General features: G+C 40.3%; 3 protein-coding genes across 3 annotated transcripts; 2 read left to right on the forward strand and 1 right to left on the reverse strand.

Annotated features, from left to right (window-relative positions):
* Positions 1-3,798: 3,798 nt before the first annotated feature.
* Positions 3,799-5,103, reverse strand: LOC135673988 (uncharacterized). Its single transcript, XM_065183395.1, has one exon. It carries the CDS (start codon positions 5,101-5,103, stop codon positions 3,799-3,801), a length of 1,305 nt encoding a protein of 434 aa, XP_065039467.1.
* Positions 5,104-7,865: 2,762 nt separating this feature from the next.
* LOC135674410 (xyloglucan endotransglucosylase protein 7-like) lies at positions 7,866-9,330 on the forward strand. The gene is made up of 3 exons (XM_065184226.1): positions 7,866-8,390; positions 8,473-8,666; positions 8,750-9,330. Exons 1-3 carry the CDS (start codon positions 8,010-8,012, stop codon positions 9,141-9,143), a joined length of 969 nt encoding a protein of 322 aa, XP_065040298.1. The 5' UTR covers positions 7,866-8,009; the 3' UTR covers positions 9,144-9,330.
* Positions 9,331-12,377: 3,047 nt separating this feature from the next.
* On the forward strand, positions 12,378-15,016 carry LOC135674407 (uncharacterized). Its single transcript, XM_065184222.1, has 2 exons — positions 12,378-14,185; positions 14,631-15,016. The coding sequence occupies exon 1, from the start codon at positions 12,503-12,505 to the stop codon at positions 14,165-14,167; it is 1,665 nt and encodes a 554-aa protein (XP_065040294.1). The 5' UTR covers positions 12,378-12,502; the 3' UTR covers positions 14,168-14,185; positions 14,631-15,016.
* Positions 15,017-16,579: the final 1,563 nt, after the last annotated feature.

Raw genomic sequence — 16,579 nt, forward strand, 5'->3', positions numbered from 1 at the left:
AACCAAGAACTAATATTACAAGCTCAAAGGTGGCTTGCCAATGGATCAGGCATCCAAACAAGGCAATGAGTCAGGATTATCATTAAAATGTATTTTACTTTTCATCTAAATACTATAGTCCTTGGGGTAGTCGATGAATGAGTCATCCTCAAGCTCCAACTCAAAATACCATGCCTTGAAATGGGCTAGGATGATCAGGTATCTAAACTTGTGCAAGATGACCCCCGACCTTTCCAACCCCTTTCTAAATCTACAATGATTTCAGGGGAAACAAATGATAGAGAATATAATCTCAATTGACTACCATTTATCACATCAACACCATGTAAAGCCCATAGGAAGATAAAGGCAAGAAGCCCAACACCCTCCTACCCATATAGATAAGAGTCCAAAAGGCAGCTCGGGTCAGTTACCAAGCTATCAATTGCCTCCCCTATGAAATATTCATAGAAATATTTTGAAAAGTCTAAGAAGTAGCTTGGGTCGATTATAAACTATCTCTCCTACAGAGTATTCATAAAAATATTTTTGAAAGTCCAAGGGTAGCTTGAGTCAATTACAAACTACCTCCCTAATGAAAAATTCGTAGAAATATTCTTGAAAGTCCAAGAGGTAGCTCGGGTTGGTTATGAACTACCCCTATGGAATCTTTATAGGATATTTCTTCTCCTCAAGGTTAGTAGAAAAACGCACCTTTAACTCCAAATTAAGGTAGAGAGACATCGATACTAACTTAAGCATCAGATGGATTGACTCGAGAAGCAACCCCCAACCTCGGTCTTTATGTAGGTAATGAGTCTAGAGAGACTATGCTCTATTCCGGATGACTCTTCGTATATGGATCAGGGCCACTTTGAGTTGGCGAAGATGTCAATGATATTTTTTCCTAACAACTATAAAAGAGTTTGTCATATAAACATAAATCAAAGGTCAATATCGAATAATATAAAAGTCAGACTTATAGTTAAAGATTTTACTCATAATGAATACATCAACCATAATGAGATATTTTTTCTAATAAAGTCATTAAAAATTATTTTTACATTAGTAGGTTATTATGATTTTGAATTACATCATAAATGTGAAAATAAGTTTTTTGAATGAGGATTTAGATTTATATAGATTAACCTAAATGATTCACAAAGAAAATAAAAAATATAAAATTGGTATGTAAATTTAAGAAAACCATTTATGACCTTAAACAAGTCTCTAGATAATGGTATATAAAATTTCTTAATATCATTATTTCTTTCATATTTAATAAAAATATTATTGATTAGTATTTATATCTGTAGATCAGTGAAAATAAGTTTATTATATTGGTCTTATATATAGATAATATTTTGCTTGCTTGATAATATATACTAAACAAAGGAATTTCTCACTAAGAATTTTAAGATGGTTGATATGAATGAGGTATTTTATGTTATTAGCATTAAGATATTTAGGGATATATCTCAAGAATTGCTACAAGTGTCTTAAGAATGATATATTGACTAAGTCTTGAAGAGATTTAGTATACAATTTTATTCAGCAAATGATAAAAGTAAGATTTCAATCAAAATAAGTATTTTTAAAATAACTTTAAAAAAAATAAAAAAAAAATATTCTTTATGTATGCATAGTTGGAAGTCTATTATATGTTTAAGCTTATGTCATATCATATATCAACTTACAATTAAAATACTAGGTAGATATTAGAGTTACGTAGGAATAAAAACATAAAAAGACTACAAAGAAATAAATAAGATAACTGAAAGGGATGAATGATTATATTCTCGCATATATGATATTAGATCAGCTTGAAATGATAGTATTTTTCATATGCTAATTCTGTAAATTATCTTGATAATAAGAAGTCTACTTTACAGTTTATATTTATACGGAGGTATAATTTTTTGAAAAAAATATAAAGTAATATATTATTATATTATTAATAATAAAAACTAATTTTGTGATATGCTTAGAGATCATTAATCAAGTTTTATGATTGTAAAATATTATCTTAAGGCTTGGTATGATCAGACTCAATTGTTGAGTCACTAAAGATACTTTGTAACATATTATAACAGTTTTTTTTATCTAAGAATGGTAAGTATTCTTGTAGTTATATGCAGTATAAGGTACTTGATGGTTAAAAAATAGAATCTAGAAATAATTAATATCAATTAATAATTTGAGTTTTACTATATTAATTACTTATTCATTCACTTAAGACTTATAACCTAAATTATTTAAAAATATATATTTTTATGATTGAGTTTATGAACAACCAACATTATAATTAGTAGTCAGACTAATATGATATTATTTTTATTAGATTTATTGATCTATTTTATAAAATTCGTGTATATATATATAATATTTTTTTAAAGTTTCAGATTCTAGAAAGGACAAGCAACCACGTTGTCATATTTGCCTTCTGCCAATAAGATATCTACTGAGAGACATGGTTGTGACCTGTTGTTTGCAAATCGGTTCTCACCATTGATAAACCAGAATTGACACATGAGACAGAGAACAAGGCACTGATGACAAGATAGGATCATTTAGACCGCTGCCGATGACCCCATCCACCTCTGTTCTTATCTTTCTGGCATTTGGTGCAGCAGAATATCCATATCAGTGCATGTCAAAAACACTGATTCCATTTGCCTCTTTCCATCGTTGTCTCTCACTTTATCTGCCAAAGAATACTACATTGGTCACTCACCTTTGGATGAGGGCTTGAAAGATGAGGCCTGACTTGATTTGGAGACCCATGTCTTAATTGAATGTTTAGGTGAAGCATCAATGGGCTGCTGACAAATTTGAAAGGAAGATGGGAGAAGAATATAGATAATCATAAATATATATATATATATATATATATATATATTCCATATAATCATTTACAATCTTTCAATCTTTTAAATCTTCAATCTCTCAACCTCTCTTGTTCTTTATTTCTCTCTTGATTTCAAGATGCATTAAATTACTTCTCTATTTATAAAGGAACTCAAACTATCTTTTTATCTATAACACAAGACTATAATTTATTTTTTGACAATTTAGTGCACTTGGAAGGATGACTAATTGCAAGTTTTGGTTTTCACTTACATTGGCATTAGGTTCTCGTAGCAAAATGAACAAGTTGGAAGAAATCAATCTTCACATAAATAATAGAGTGATTTAGGTTTGTCGTCTTCGTTAGGCCATAGAGAACAATATTAGCTTCAGCTAGTATGAGGAGTGAAATAGTGAGATAACTTCCCTTGGATCCAATGATAGACAAGTCCACATCTTATAGACGATGAAGAAGACATGAATAAGCTATCAGCTTTCAAGTTAAATGCTCACCTTATCTTTGCTTGAAGTGCTTCAGTCCTATCTCTCTAGGGAGTCCTCAAGGGGATAAACAACTCGATAGATATCATTAGTAAAGAAAAAACCTCTTATAATCAATGAGAAGGGATCGATCAAATGATTATGATGCTTGACGTTATTTCTATTATTCCAAAGAAATAAAAATTAATACTAATTAATGATTCGCACGTAAAATTCTCACGTCGTAATCGTATCCTGACCATAGATAAAAGATGATCGATCCATATTTATCATCCATTATAGATAATAATTTTAATTTTATATTTCTTCTAGAAATATTTCAACCAGAAAACACAATTAGAGAAAGATAAAATACATGATCCATGTAACCTAATAATACAACCCCAAAGAGTGATTCCATTGTGCATTACTTCCCACTAATAAGTTCGGTAGGAAGGACAATGACACCATTGGAGCTTCACTTTCTCCCATCTAGGTTGACTCTGTTGACTCTTTTGTCGCGTTGTAATGGTTTTGTTGACCAGTTTGACCTCCAGGGTCCTGCAGCGCCATGACGGTCTCGAAGGCGCCCACCAAAGCCCTCACCCTGCTCTTCTGTTTCTCCAACAGCCTGCTCCTCGTCTGCTCGATCACTTCGTTGCTCATCTGCGTCTCCTTCTTCTCCTCCTGCGCCACCGCCGGCTTCTTGCGAGTCTTCACTGTCGGCGCCTCCTCCACGGTCTCCTTCTCCGGCACGGCCGATGCGGTGCTCGGCTCTGCCTCTGGCGTCTTGATGTCCTCCTCCTCCGCCTCATCTTCCTGCTCCACGGTCTCGCTTGGTTCTTCTTCAGGCTCCTCATCGGTGATATCTGCAACCGACTCCTCTTCGGAGCCCTGCGGGAGCTCATCGTCGTTGGCGCCGTCCTGCTCTTCGTCTCCGCCACGATCACCACCGTTCCCATCGTCAACTGGAGTGGGCGGAGGAGCTTGCTCGGGAGAGATTGGTTCATATTGCTCAGTGACTTCAAGAACTTCTTCGTCCTCGACGATGTCCATCGGTTCATCAGATATGAGATCTTCCGACGACGGCACGCTTACAGGTTCTTTCTCTTCGACCTGGGCTGGCGGTGCCACTTTCTCGTCTTGCTCAGCTGCAACGACTGGCTCCTCGTGTGTGCTTGGAGCAGCAACGCTCGTCGTCTCCTTTCTTTTGGGGATGACACTCCCTGGACTCCTTGCTCTCACCGTTGGCTGCGTCCTCGCGGTCTTGAGCGTCGTTGCTGCTTTACTTGATGTACCGGCTGTCCTTGAGGAGACCGATTTACCGGCCGGCTTTGAGGAGATCGATGTGCCGGTCGGCTTTGAGGAGATCGATGTACCGGTCGGCTTTGAGGAGATCGATGTACCGGCCGGCTTTGAGGAGATAGCAGCTCGTGGTATGGAGGAGGGAGTCTTCTTGAGAGCTCTCTCCTTGACGGCGCCAGACGGCGGTGTTCTTTGAGACGGGTGGGAGGGCGACGGAGGTTTCTCGATGGGCTTTCTTGCAGGCAGACGTGATCTGGTGACATTGACAATGGCAGTGGCAGTGGCGGGTCGGTGTATAACGCTCTTCTCTCTCTTGCCGACGTCGCTGTTCGATCTCGTCAGCGTCTTGCACTGCGGCGGCCGGGCCTCTCGGTCAGGAGAATTGGGGACCGAGGCTCGTCGCCGACGTGCACCATCGTCGGTGGTGCTACGAGCGTGGGAGACGAGGCTGCTCCTCTCTTTGAGGCGAGTACTTGGTTTTGACGTAGCCATGTGGTATTGACTGCATGAAGACAGCAGGGTGCACAAAAGCAACATATAAGTTTGACCTAGCAATGTATCAATGATATCATCAATATCAACATAGGTCAACGACAAGCATGACAAAGGAAAACAATTGAAACAATTCAATTTCATTTGTCCCCAATGTGCCATGTTCTAGTTGTGTATTTATCCAGTTAATCTCAGGGTCTATGAGATAATCAAATTCAATTATTGACCTATATATATATATCACACTGTTATCAATTCCTCTCTCTCTCTCTCTTATTGTCTTAAACTGTGTTTAGTGTATTATCTTTTTGTTTTCCTTCAGATAAACAATAGATTCATTAATCCACTTGTAGTTTACTCCATTAGAAAATCCAATTTGGCATTCTTGGAAAAGGGAGGAAAATAAAATAATAGTACTTGTCTCAATGATTAGTCTTACGATCACTATTTATAATCGAAACGAACATTTAGCTACTTATATATATTAGATCGTATGATAGATAACAAAGTGAAAGAATTCACGAGAATATAGTATCAAAATACATTACCAAATGAAGTGAATAATCCATGCACTCGAATATATTATTAGTATCCAATTTCATGCACTCGAATAATCCATGCTCATAATAAAAAGAAACACATAACCTTATTTCCACTCTTAAATTTTGATGTTCTTAGACTGTAGCTACAGGGAAAAAAAAAGGGATCACAGTGCAGCAAGCATGTCGATTCTTTTGAAACAAGTGACAGAAAGGAATGGAAAGACTTGTTAGCTCTGTGCACTTTACCTTGACAAGATTAATCAGTACATACTTCACAGAAGAACTCAGATGCAAACTAGGAAGAGGAATGGCAAGGGAGAGGTGGAGTTTGTGGCATTTGATCCAAGCAGATGCCAGTGCCTTTTTACTTGAGGCTTGGAGGAGAGGAGAGAGAAGTGAGGGGAGACAAAGCCGGATGTCCAACCCCATGTTCTAAGGTGAGGAGGGGAAGACCAGGTCAATCTTGGATCAGTTTGTGAGTCGCCTTAATCGATCACAAGAATAGATGCATTGTGTGAGAACGGAATGCTTCTAATAGAATCTGTCATCAGAACTAATAACCATTAAGGTCACTCTAATTAGGATTTTTTTGTTTACTGTCTACCCAAATTAGACATGGTTGAGTCACCTTGATAGAAGAGAGAGAAAAGACAACTGATGTCCTCAGATCTTAGAAGGTATAAGTTAACTTAGATAATGATATTTGTAACAAGTTTGTTATTTATCTTATCAAATTTATTTTAAATATTTTGTTATCTATTTCATTCTAATGCACAGAAGATTTTTCCAACTATACGAGGAAATCTCTCTATTCTGTTGAAGGAAATCCTCTTGAGTAAAATCTTCTCTCCTAATTTGTATAAATAGTAGAGAAATATGTTAATGTATTTAAGCTAAAGTTCCTTCACTTCTTCTTCAATAAAGCTTCTTATCTTTTATATCTTTTATATCTTTTATTCTTTTTATCATGGTATCAGAGCTACTTGTGCAAGCTCTCTTCTCGTTGTCAACTCTTCATATCCGACGGTAAAAGAAAAAACTTTCTACTACTACTTTTCTGTAGTTATACCATCGATGCGATAAATCTTTCCTCTTCGACGAACGACAACTATCTTCTCCATTGCCACTCTGCACCAATGTCGAAAAAACTTTCTACTACTGCTTTTCTGTAGTCATACCATCGATGCGATAAATCTTTCCTCTTCGACGAACGACAACTATCTTTTCCATTGCCACTCTGCACCAATGTTCGTTCCCTTCCACTATAGCGTCTTTAGTATTGCAGCTTCCTCTTCTATTGTACCTCTATTGCAGCTTTCTTCTCTCTCCTCTGTTGTACCTCTATTGTAGCTTCCTCCTTTGCTATAGTATCGCTGCAACTTCCTCCTCTACTGCAACTTCTTCCTTTATTGTAATTTAATGCTATAGCTTTTTCTATTACTGCAGCTTTTTCCTCTACTGTAGCCATCATCGTCGTAATCGCAATAATAGCAGCAATGTGCTCTTGCCCTTCTTACGAAGATTATGGCTTGTAAATCATTCTTTGCATCAATCCAAGATTGGTATCCTTGACAAGATCCTCTGTTCTGTTGAGGAAAATCTTCTCTCCTAATTTGTATAAATAGGAGAGGAATATATTAATGTATTCAAGCTAAAGTTATTTCAATAAAGCTTCTTCACTTCTTCTTCAATAAAGCTTCTACAATAATTGTTCTTCAATAAAGCTTCTACAATAAAAAAAAAATCATGATAAGCAGATAAGCTTCTACAATAAAGCTTCTACAATACACATTCAACATGAAAGATTTTTGAGATTTCCTCAAATCTTATCTGCTTATCATGAATTTTTTTTTTTTTGTGAGTGAATCTGCTAACAGTTGTGTATATATATACATGAGAAATACGGAGTTGATGTCTAACAACTTAATCTCCCCAAGGAGAAGGATACCCAAGAAGTGAGTGGATATACAACGACACCCAAGGAGTCCAGGTCAAAATGATCACCCAAGGAGGACGACACCACGTCCCACCCCACACCAACCTGTCCACATAAACCTCTACACACCCAGCTGTGTGTGGTCTCCAACCTCTCCCGATCCATTGAACATCAGCTTCTCAAACCATTGCATCAAAACTCGTCCTCGAATTGAAAAGATTTAATTAGGAAAAAGAAATGCATGAAACCAGCAAAATGCTGGTTTTATGATCGCATGGCTCCATCTCCGAGGAGCGGACCCCCTCAGGCGCTGCAAGCTGGCCATGGGAAGCCGCTCCTCCCCTTCCACTCACACTCCCTGAATTCCCCATCCAATTCATAGCAGCTCAAACCACTGCTGTCTCCAGCCCATTGCCAACCCATCATCCATGGCTCCGTCTCTCTTCCCTTTCACCTATATAATGAACCCTCGATCGCAACCCAATCCCCACACTGCATCCTCTTATCCCACTCTCGCTACTACTACTACTACTACTACTACCATCATCACCACTATGGCGATGCGGTTTCTCCTTGTAGCTTGCTCCTTGGTGGCCATCGCCTCCGCTGGAAACTTCTACCAGGAGTTCGACGTCACCTGGGGCGGCGACCGCGCGAAGAATCTCGACAACGGCCAGCTCCTCACCCTTTCCCTCGACAAGGCCTCCGGCTCCGGATTCCAGTCCAAGAACCAGTACCTGTTCGGCAAGATCGACATGCAGATCAAACTCGTCCCCGGGAACTCTGCCGGCACCGTCACCGCTTACTACGTGAGTTCCATCATTTTAAATGGCTTGCAACTTTCGTCAGTTACGGAGGAAGAACTCATGTTGTTGGTGTGTTTACCTGCAGTTGTCTTCGCAAGGGCCGACGCATGATGAGATCGACTTCGAATTCCTGGGCAACCTCAGCGGTGATCCGTACACGCTCCACACCAATGTGTTCACCCAGGGAAAGGGAAACAGGGAGATGCAGTTCAAGCTCTGGTTCGATCCCACCGAGGATTTCCACACCTACTCCATCCTCTGGAATCCCCGACACGTCATGTGAGCACTACTACTAATCTATATCATTTCAACACAGTCAATGCGAATTCTCATGCTCACCATGGATCTTGTTCTTCTTCCAGCTTCATGGTCGATGGCACACCCATCAGAGACTTCAAGAACCTGGAATCGAGGGGCATCGCCTTCCCCAACAGCCAGCCCATGAGGATCTACTCCAGCCTCTGGAATGCTGATGACTGGGCCACCCGAGGCGGCCTCGTCAAGACCGACTGGTCGAAAGCTCCCTTCACTGCATCATACAGAAACTTCAAGGCTGACACTTGCGTTCCATCGTCTGCTACCACCGAGTGTGCTTCCAACTCAGTTCCCAGCAATGGTGGGTGGTGGAACCAAGAGCTGGATTCGATGGGCCAGCAGAGGATGAAGTGGGTGCAGAAGAACTACATGATCTACAACTACTGCAGTGACCTCAAGAGGTTCTCGCAGGGCCTACCTCCGGAGTGCTCCATTGCCTGAGAGAACAGAGAGAGAAGAAGCAGTGTCATTCTTTGATTCATCATGTTTGCTGTAGTCTACTGTCAAAAAGCTATATTATGCGTGTAGAACAGAGCTATCAAAAGCATAGCGAGTAGAACACAACCAATGAAAGCACACATCGGCTTATATTCATGAGAAGATTTTGGAGCCGGACAAATTAATTTTATGATCTGAACGTACTCACTTTGAAAGCTCATGTTTGATAGTTAACAATTTAGATAAGCAATGATCAACAACCATTAAAAGACTGAGAGTCCACATTCATCTAAACAATCTCTTCAAATTGATAACCTTATATGTTTCCAGACTGAAAAGGTTCTCTTGTAAAGTTGCAACATGTTGAAACGAGAGTTAGCCATACTAATTGATAGGGAATATCCTGACATCAACTCAGCCACCTAAACGTTGATATGGGCAGAGAAATGCTCGGATCACCCTTTTCCAACAGCGAACGATAGGACGGAAACCTATTGCCCCTAGTCGATCACGACTCGATGGAAGGTACGGACTGATCGTCGAGGGCAATAACCCCTTGGTGACAAAGCTTGTTTGCCCCTGCGGTCGGCTCACACGTAAGCGACGTCCTTGTAGTCATTCTTCACTAAGGACGTGTCTCAAGGAACTATACGGGTCGACTATCCGCATAAATAAGCTATAAGAGGATGTACAGGGCAATCCTCAAGACCTGAACAAGGGATCAAACTTGAATCCTCTATTATTCCCACTTCATTAAGATTAACTTTATCATTGAAAAGGTCAAATCAAAAAATCCCCCGACATTGACAACTTATGTAGGATCCCCGAGAAGACCAAACTCGTCTTGACTCAGCCTCATAACCCCGAAAAGGTCGGAGCCAACCTCCATTCGACTCAGGAATCATTTCGGATGCTCAACACTCACCTTAAAATCACTTCGGCTGAACTTTTTCTGACTCAAACTATCGCACTCAATCGCTACAAAGGAGTAAGCTCGCTATCTTTCTTGACCAAGCGAAACATGTAAACCCTGTTGTCAGAGACTAGACAGCTCTGACTACATATTGACTATAAACTCTGCTTGCACACTATTCCCTCTTTCGACGGGGTTCGATGATGTTGTTTATTGCGGCTTCATGTTATTCATTGGATTAATTTTTGTAGAGACTGTTGCACCACCATCTCCCCACTTCGGAGAAACTTGCTTCTTTTGGCTTTCCTAGCTCTAACTCATGTTCATCCGGCATTAATGTTAATAAAACCTTGTGGCACTTATTTTTCTCTTGCCTCTTGTTTTCGCTTGATAGAAGTCTCTTGAAACTCATTTACATGTCTACTACTTTAATGCTAATTATATTATTAGTATAGTTAGTTATTAGCCACTTGATCTTTATATTTTAAAAAGTATATTGGTATTCCTATAATTATGAAAGTGAAACATCTAGGTCCATTTATCCTAATGTCGTCGGATTTACTAAGGAAAACACTAAATCAAAGGGTAAAAATTTAATCTTAATATTTTAATTGGTGGTGGTGGATGTAGAGCGATGATAGAGCACATGACATTTGTGACACGGAGTTGTCAGTGCTATTTCCCCTCGCGCCTAGTTCCCTGGTCTTAGAATTATCAAGACCCTATAGCTAGCTCCTTCGCCTGCTCTCCAAAACTCTTAGTAGCGCCTCCATCTTGCTATTTCCCCTCGCGCTCACCCCGTTGTCGTTGTTAGCCAAAGCCCTCATGGTTGCCTCTGCCCTGTCCACCTCCTTGATGTCCCAAATCGTCTTGTCTTCATCGCTCTTTACTAGGTTCAACAATGCAATTACATTGTTTTCCCTTGCCCTCTTGCTCCCCCCAACCACTAGATCTACTAGGATGCTGACGCCATCCACCCTCCGAAACACCTCTATACTTTCATCGCATCTTGTCGCTTGGGCGGTTATCGTCATCGTGTCCTCCATCACCCCTCTCCACCCGTCCTTCACCACTAGCATGAAGAAAGGCAACACAGTGCCCAGCTTGACATGGGCAATGGGGTTGACAAATAAAGGGCTAAGCCGAAGAGGATCCGGAGCATGTCCTTGATGGATTTAGTCAATGCGCCAAGGGCATCGAGGAGGTCCACAAGGGTGGCAATGAGGGGCTTCTTTGACCATATGATGGAACAATACGTTTCAATGGAGAGAGGCTATAAAGGATTATGGCGATATGCTGGGCGATAGCGAGGGCATCGAGGATGCCCAAAATGCACATGAGCGTCTTTGCAAGTGGAGATGGAGAGGGTGAGGAGGGCAACAATGATGTTCTTCTAGGACTAAATCGCGGAGGAGTGGTGGTGGTTGAGAAGGCGGGTGGGTGGCAAGGAGGGGTACAACATCAACGTTAATAAGGGGGGCATGCATCTTCATGTCTTGCTTTGACAGGTCATGGATGGCTTCGATAATAGATTTTGATTCTCTAATGACGGAGCATCGACGCAAATGCAGAGTGCCGAAAGAGCTGCTTGGCAACTGCGTTAGCGTCGTCCACCGCTACCAGTTGAAATGTTAAAATTATTTTATTATCTTTTTGCTATCATATTTTCATTAGTAAAAGTTATATTGATATTTTACGGATCTAATTGTTAAAAGTAACTAACTATAAAAAGTAATATATAATTAGCTCCCTCTTTTAACTACCATCAACTTATTCAATGTAAAGTGTAGACCCCAAAAGTCTTAATTATAAGATTTCACATCTTTAATCGACATAATTAACAAAATCATATCAACTCAAAATATTAAATTTACATCATCTATTATCATTAATCTAAATTTTAGTATTTGAGGTGAATAATTTGAGATAAACAAGTTAATGGCTCAAATGGCATCACCCAATCATCAAGATTAGATAGAATAAGAGAGGGAAGAAAAAATAGGATGCTAGAGACTGGGGTCAAAATTAGACTTGGATTTAACTCTAACATAATCCTGCCATCCTATTATTTCTATTTATTTGGCGAATAAACATGATTAACATTCCTTAATTAACCTCATAAGTCCCATAATAAATTCCAAAACACTGACGCTAACACAAACATCGAAAACATTTTCCATCCCTACATAGAATAAGTGTACTCAATATAACTGTTGACTGTGGCACGTCGACCCTAACCATTCGTCCAATTAAGATGCAGGTAAACAAATGGGTAAGTTTGGAAACAAATGGAGAAAGGTGCTGCTTCATTGGCATCGCCAACAGCTTTATTCGCACGGCGGTAACGTCACCGGGCTGCTTCTTTCTCTGGCCTCCCTAGGGTTTCGATCAGACGCCTCGGGTCTTTAAGCCGCTCGCCAGATCTAGGGTTCGTCGCTCGGCGGCCCCCATGGACGCTCCCCTCTCCGGCGCCGACATCGCGAAGCGCCTCGCCTCCTGCAACAAGGCCGCGCGCGACCGTGCCGTCCGCGTCCTCTCCTCGTGGCTCTGCCGGCAGTCCGACGACGCCGTCTCTGATGCCGACCTCGCCAAGATCTGGAAGGGCATCTTCTACTGTGTGTGGCACGCCGACAAGCTCCCTGTCCAGGCCGACCTCGCCGGCCGCCTCGCCACCCTCCTCGAGTCAGTCTCCGCCCCCCTCGCCGCCCGCTACTTCGAGGCCTTCCTTCTTACCATCCGTCGGGAGTGGAGCGGCATCGACTTCCTCCGCCTCGATAAGTTCTACCTCCTCATCCGCAGGTTCCTCTGCCACGCCTTCCTTCTGTTGAGGAAGAACGCGTGGGATCCCGAGCTCACGACCCGGCTTACCGGAATCCTCTTGGAAAAATCGCTCCTTTCTGCTGATAACTACCCGGCGAACGGCGTTAACTACCATGTCGCCGAGGTCTTCTTGGACGAGATCAGAGATCTCCTCCCTCTCGCGGTGGAGACGCTGGATTTGATGCTGAATCCCTTCGTTTCGGTGCTGAAGAAGTCTGCGGATAAGGTGCTCGTCAATAAGATCAAGATAAATGTCTTTGACCGGTTACTTGAGAATGGGAGGAAGCTGTTGAATCTCGAGAAGGCTGGAGATAAGGTCGACTCTGGCAATGAAGTCGAGAAACTTGGAAAAGTTGCTTTGTTGCTGGCATTTTCAAAGAAGTTCTTTGATTCTGCTTCTGCTTCAGAGACTCTTCAGGGAAACCGGAAAATTCTGTTCCTTTTGCATGAAGACTTTCTGAAGTTGGAGAACGATTTAGATAAATCTGGAATTCATATCTCAGTCCAGCATTTGGATAATGGGAGCTCGGAGAATGTGAGCAGTACAGTTGTTACAGAGATGCAGGTTGAGGTGAAGAACGGATGTGGTGATGGTGGCTCTGATGATAAGCGCAATAAAAAGAGGAAGAATTTAAAGAAATCTTCAGATAGCATCAAGAAGAAAAAGAAAAAGTCTGGAAAAAAGAAGTCGTCCATGGATTCAGTTATGGGAAGTGATGTTGTTGAAGCCACAACCGAGGGTATCGATGTTGTTGATGATGTAAGTTCGAATGGGGATGTGATGGAAACCCATGGATTGATGGATTTTGACGAATGCATGATCTCTAATCTACAGAGACAATTCGAGAAGGCTGCTGCTGAAGCAGGCATGACAGATGATAACGACCAATTTAGTGTTATGCCAGCAAGACCTGTTGCTGGTGCTGCCTTGAAAAGGATGAGGAGGGCAAAGAGTGCTGATGTGAAGGTCAATGACAAGAGAAGTAGTGCTAATGGTGAAGGCAATGTTGAGAAGAGTGGGGATAAGAGTGCTAAGAAAGTCAGATTTTCTATGAAGAGTAACTTGGTCTGGAAGCCTAATAATCCTTTGCCTCCACATAGCTTGAGATTACCGCCGTCTGTTACTCCAAAAGGTAGTGCACTTAAGCAAGGAGTTCCACCTGGGCCCATCAGGGAAACCCCTCCAACGATCAAAAAGATTAAGGTGAAGGCAAGCTCTGTAAAGAAGAGCAGGAAGGGTGTTAAGAGTCCTGCTATCAAGCGTCTTAGAAAGTTGCAGAGCCTTTTGGTATAGATCCACATGAATTAAGCGGTACTGGATTCTCATTTTGGCTTTGCATATCTTCAGAATTCAGCTTTACAGTGCTTCATATTATCTTTTGTGTTGTGAGTGTTGGTTGGATGCCATTTTATAAAATGTTCATTTCAACTGTTACAAATCAAAAGCATGCTGTGACTTCACATCTGTACTGTTAGAATCCCTTGTTGCTTAGGTTCACAATGAAAAATTAATGAGCTCGATGAATGAATTCAGGTAATTTCCATATCTTTTCCTTTCCTCTGTATACCCTTTTTATGCACATAATTTCCTATTTTCTTATTTTATATGCCTTAACCATTCGAGACACATCTGTTACATTCCTTTTTCCTTGTTTTCAGTAATCATTTCATCGGTTTTCTCTTGAACACTGTTGTTCATTTCCTTAAAGCTTGTTTTTGTTGATGTGAATGTATGCTTGTCATTTATTCTTCTTCAGGATGTCTCTTGCAACTGTGGTGATCGGCAGGATTGATACTATTGAGCCATTTAGGGTTTACAATAATGACAAATGGATTCGGAAAACCGATAGCAACGATAACGATAAAGCCAAAGCCATATCGGTTATCGATTTATATGAACATTTGATGGGTACATTTTCTTGAATAAGATAGACTGAACGACTCTTGAATCTCCTTATAGCTCCTTCTATGTGTTGGGATGGCGCTTGGAACTTATTATGTGTTAGGGTTTACAATGATGACAAATGGATTCAGAAGGCCATTAGCGATAAAGCCAAAGACATATTGTTTATCGATTTATTTGAACACTTGGTAAGTGCATTTTCTCGAATCAGATAGATTGAAAGGCTCTTGAATCTCCTTATAGCTCCTTCTATCAGAATATTTTACATGATGTTAATTTTACTTGCTCATTATTTGGTTGCAGTTAGTAATAATTCCCCTTTCCTATGTGAGACTCTTGTAATGTACAGCTTGCAGGCTGCGATAGACATTGGCATTTCACATATTCTTATGATGAATGTCTACATTCTGAACAAGAGTGCTAAGTTTCTATGCAGGTATTAATAATTTGAAATAGGTAAAATGTTATTAATATTCTTCTTACTATCATAATTATTTTAAAGGAAAACCTGGGAGATATATTAAGCTTAATTCAAGCTGCAACACAGCTACTTCAATGATTAGATAAGCTTTTAAATAAAATTTTCCTCATTCTTCATTCACTTTAAATTGCATTGTTTTAATCCTTTGAGCAGCCAGATTGTGAGTGGGAAATTATCCCAGGTTTTGATTTCTTCCAAGGAAGCACTTCCAATGAATCTATCATGCTGTCAAACAACAACTGGTTCATTTTGCTATGGGCTCTAATGGTCAGGGAGATGATAAATCATCTAGCAGAAGACTGGTATATCTGCACTACCACAATGCATTGAACATAATACTTCAGCAAGAAGCTATTTTTTTTATCCACATCAGAAAAAACGGAAAAGCCTTTGTCACTTCACATAAAATGATGTAAATATATACATCATCTTAGTCAATTTGTTATTTTTATTATTCTTGATATATATATATATATATATATATATATATAGTGATTTTTCTGAAAAAAATTCTCTTTTTGGTTTTTATTGAAAGGTGCCTCCGTTTTCATTTTTCTCATTTGGTAGCTTTTTTTTTTCTTTCAAGATTCTAAATGTCTCTCCTTATTATCATCTTCTTACCTCGCCACCTCATCATAATTGTCTTTTGCTTTGTCACGGTTGCATGCTTGTTCGTCGATAGATCAACGCATGGCTTATCGAGATGGTCTCCTGCCCACACCTCACACACCTCTTCATCCTTGCCCTCGTCCTCAAACCCCTCTTTCTCTAAGTTGCCCTCCACACCCTCATCACCAACTCGACCCAAGGAAGGTATAGAACATTCGGGAGAGTTTTGCCCCAATTCATGGATGCCCCATTGATTCGTCATCGTGAACGTGCCTTAAAGTCGGAACATTGATGCTTTCGACATTATTTAGGATTTCAAACTACTAATTTGAGGGTATGCCATGGACATTGATCACAATGGGGATTGGTGGAGCCAACATAGCAAGGCAAAGGATGATAGAGATAGAGGCAGCACGACGAGGGACGACAGAAGTAACACGATGGGACAGTTGGGGGAGGGTGATAGTAGATACAATGTGATAAAACAGAAGGGGACATGGTGAGAAAGGCGATAGTCGATAATGTCCACTTGAAGGAGAACAACCTACTTAGGACGAGGAGGTGGTGGCAACGACCAAAGGCGTTTAGGATATTAAAAAAAATCAAATGAAAAAAAAAAAGATTTTTTACATGGAAATCGACCTCTCCATCTTTTAGGTAGTTTTCTTGGAATAATAGAACATTGCTTTATTGGAAAAACGAAAACTATATGG

This window comes from Musa acuminata, chromosome BXJ1-5 (genome assembly GCF_036884655.1).
Source record: "Musa acuminata AAA Group cultivar baxijiao chromosome BXJ1-5, Cavendish_Baxijiao_AAA, whole genome shotgun sequence".
NCBI classification, from domain to species: Eukaryota; Viridiplantae; Streptophyta; class Magnoliopsida; order Zingiberales; family Musaceae; genus Musa; species Musa acuminata.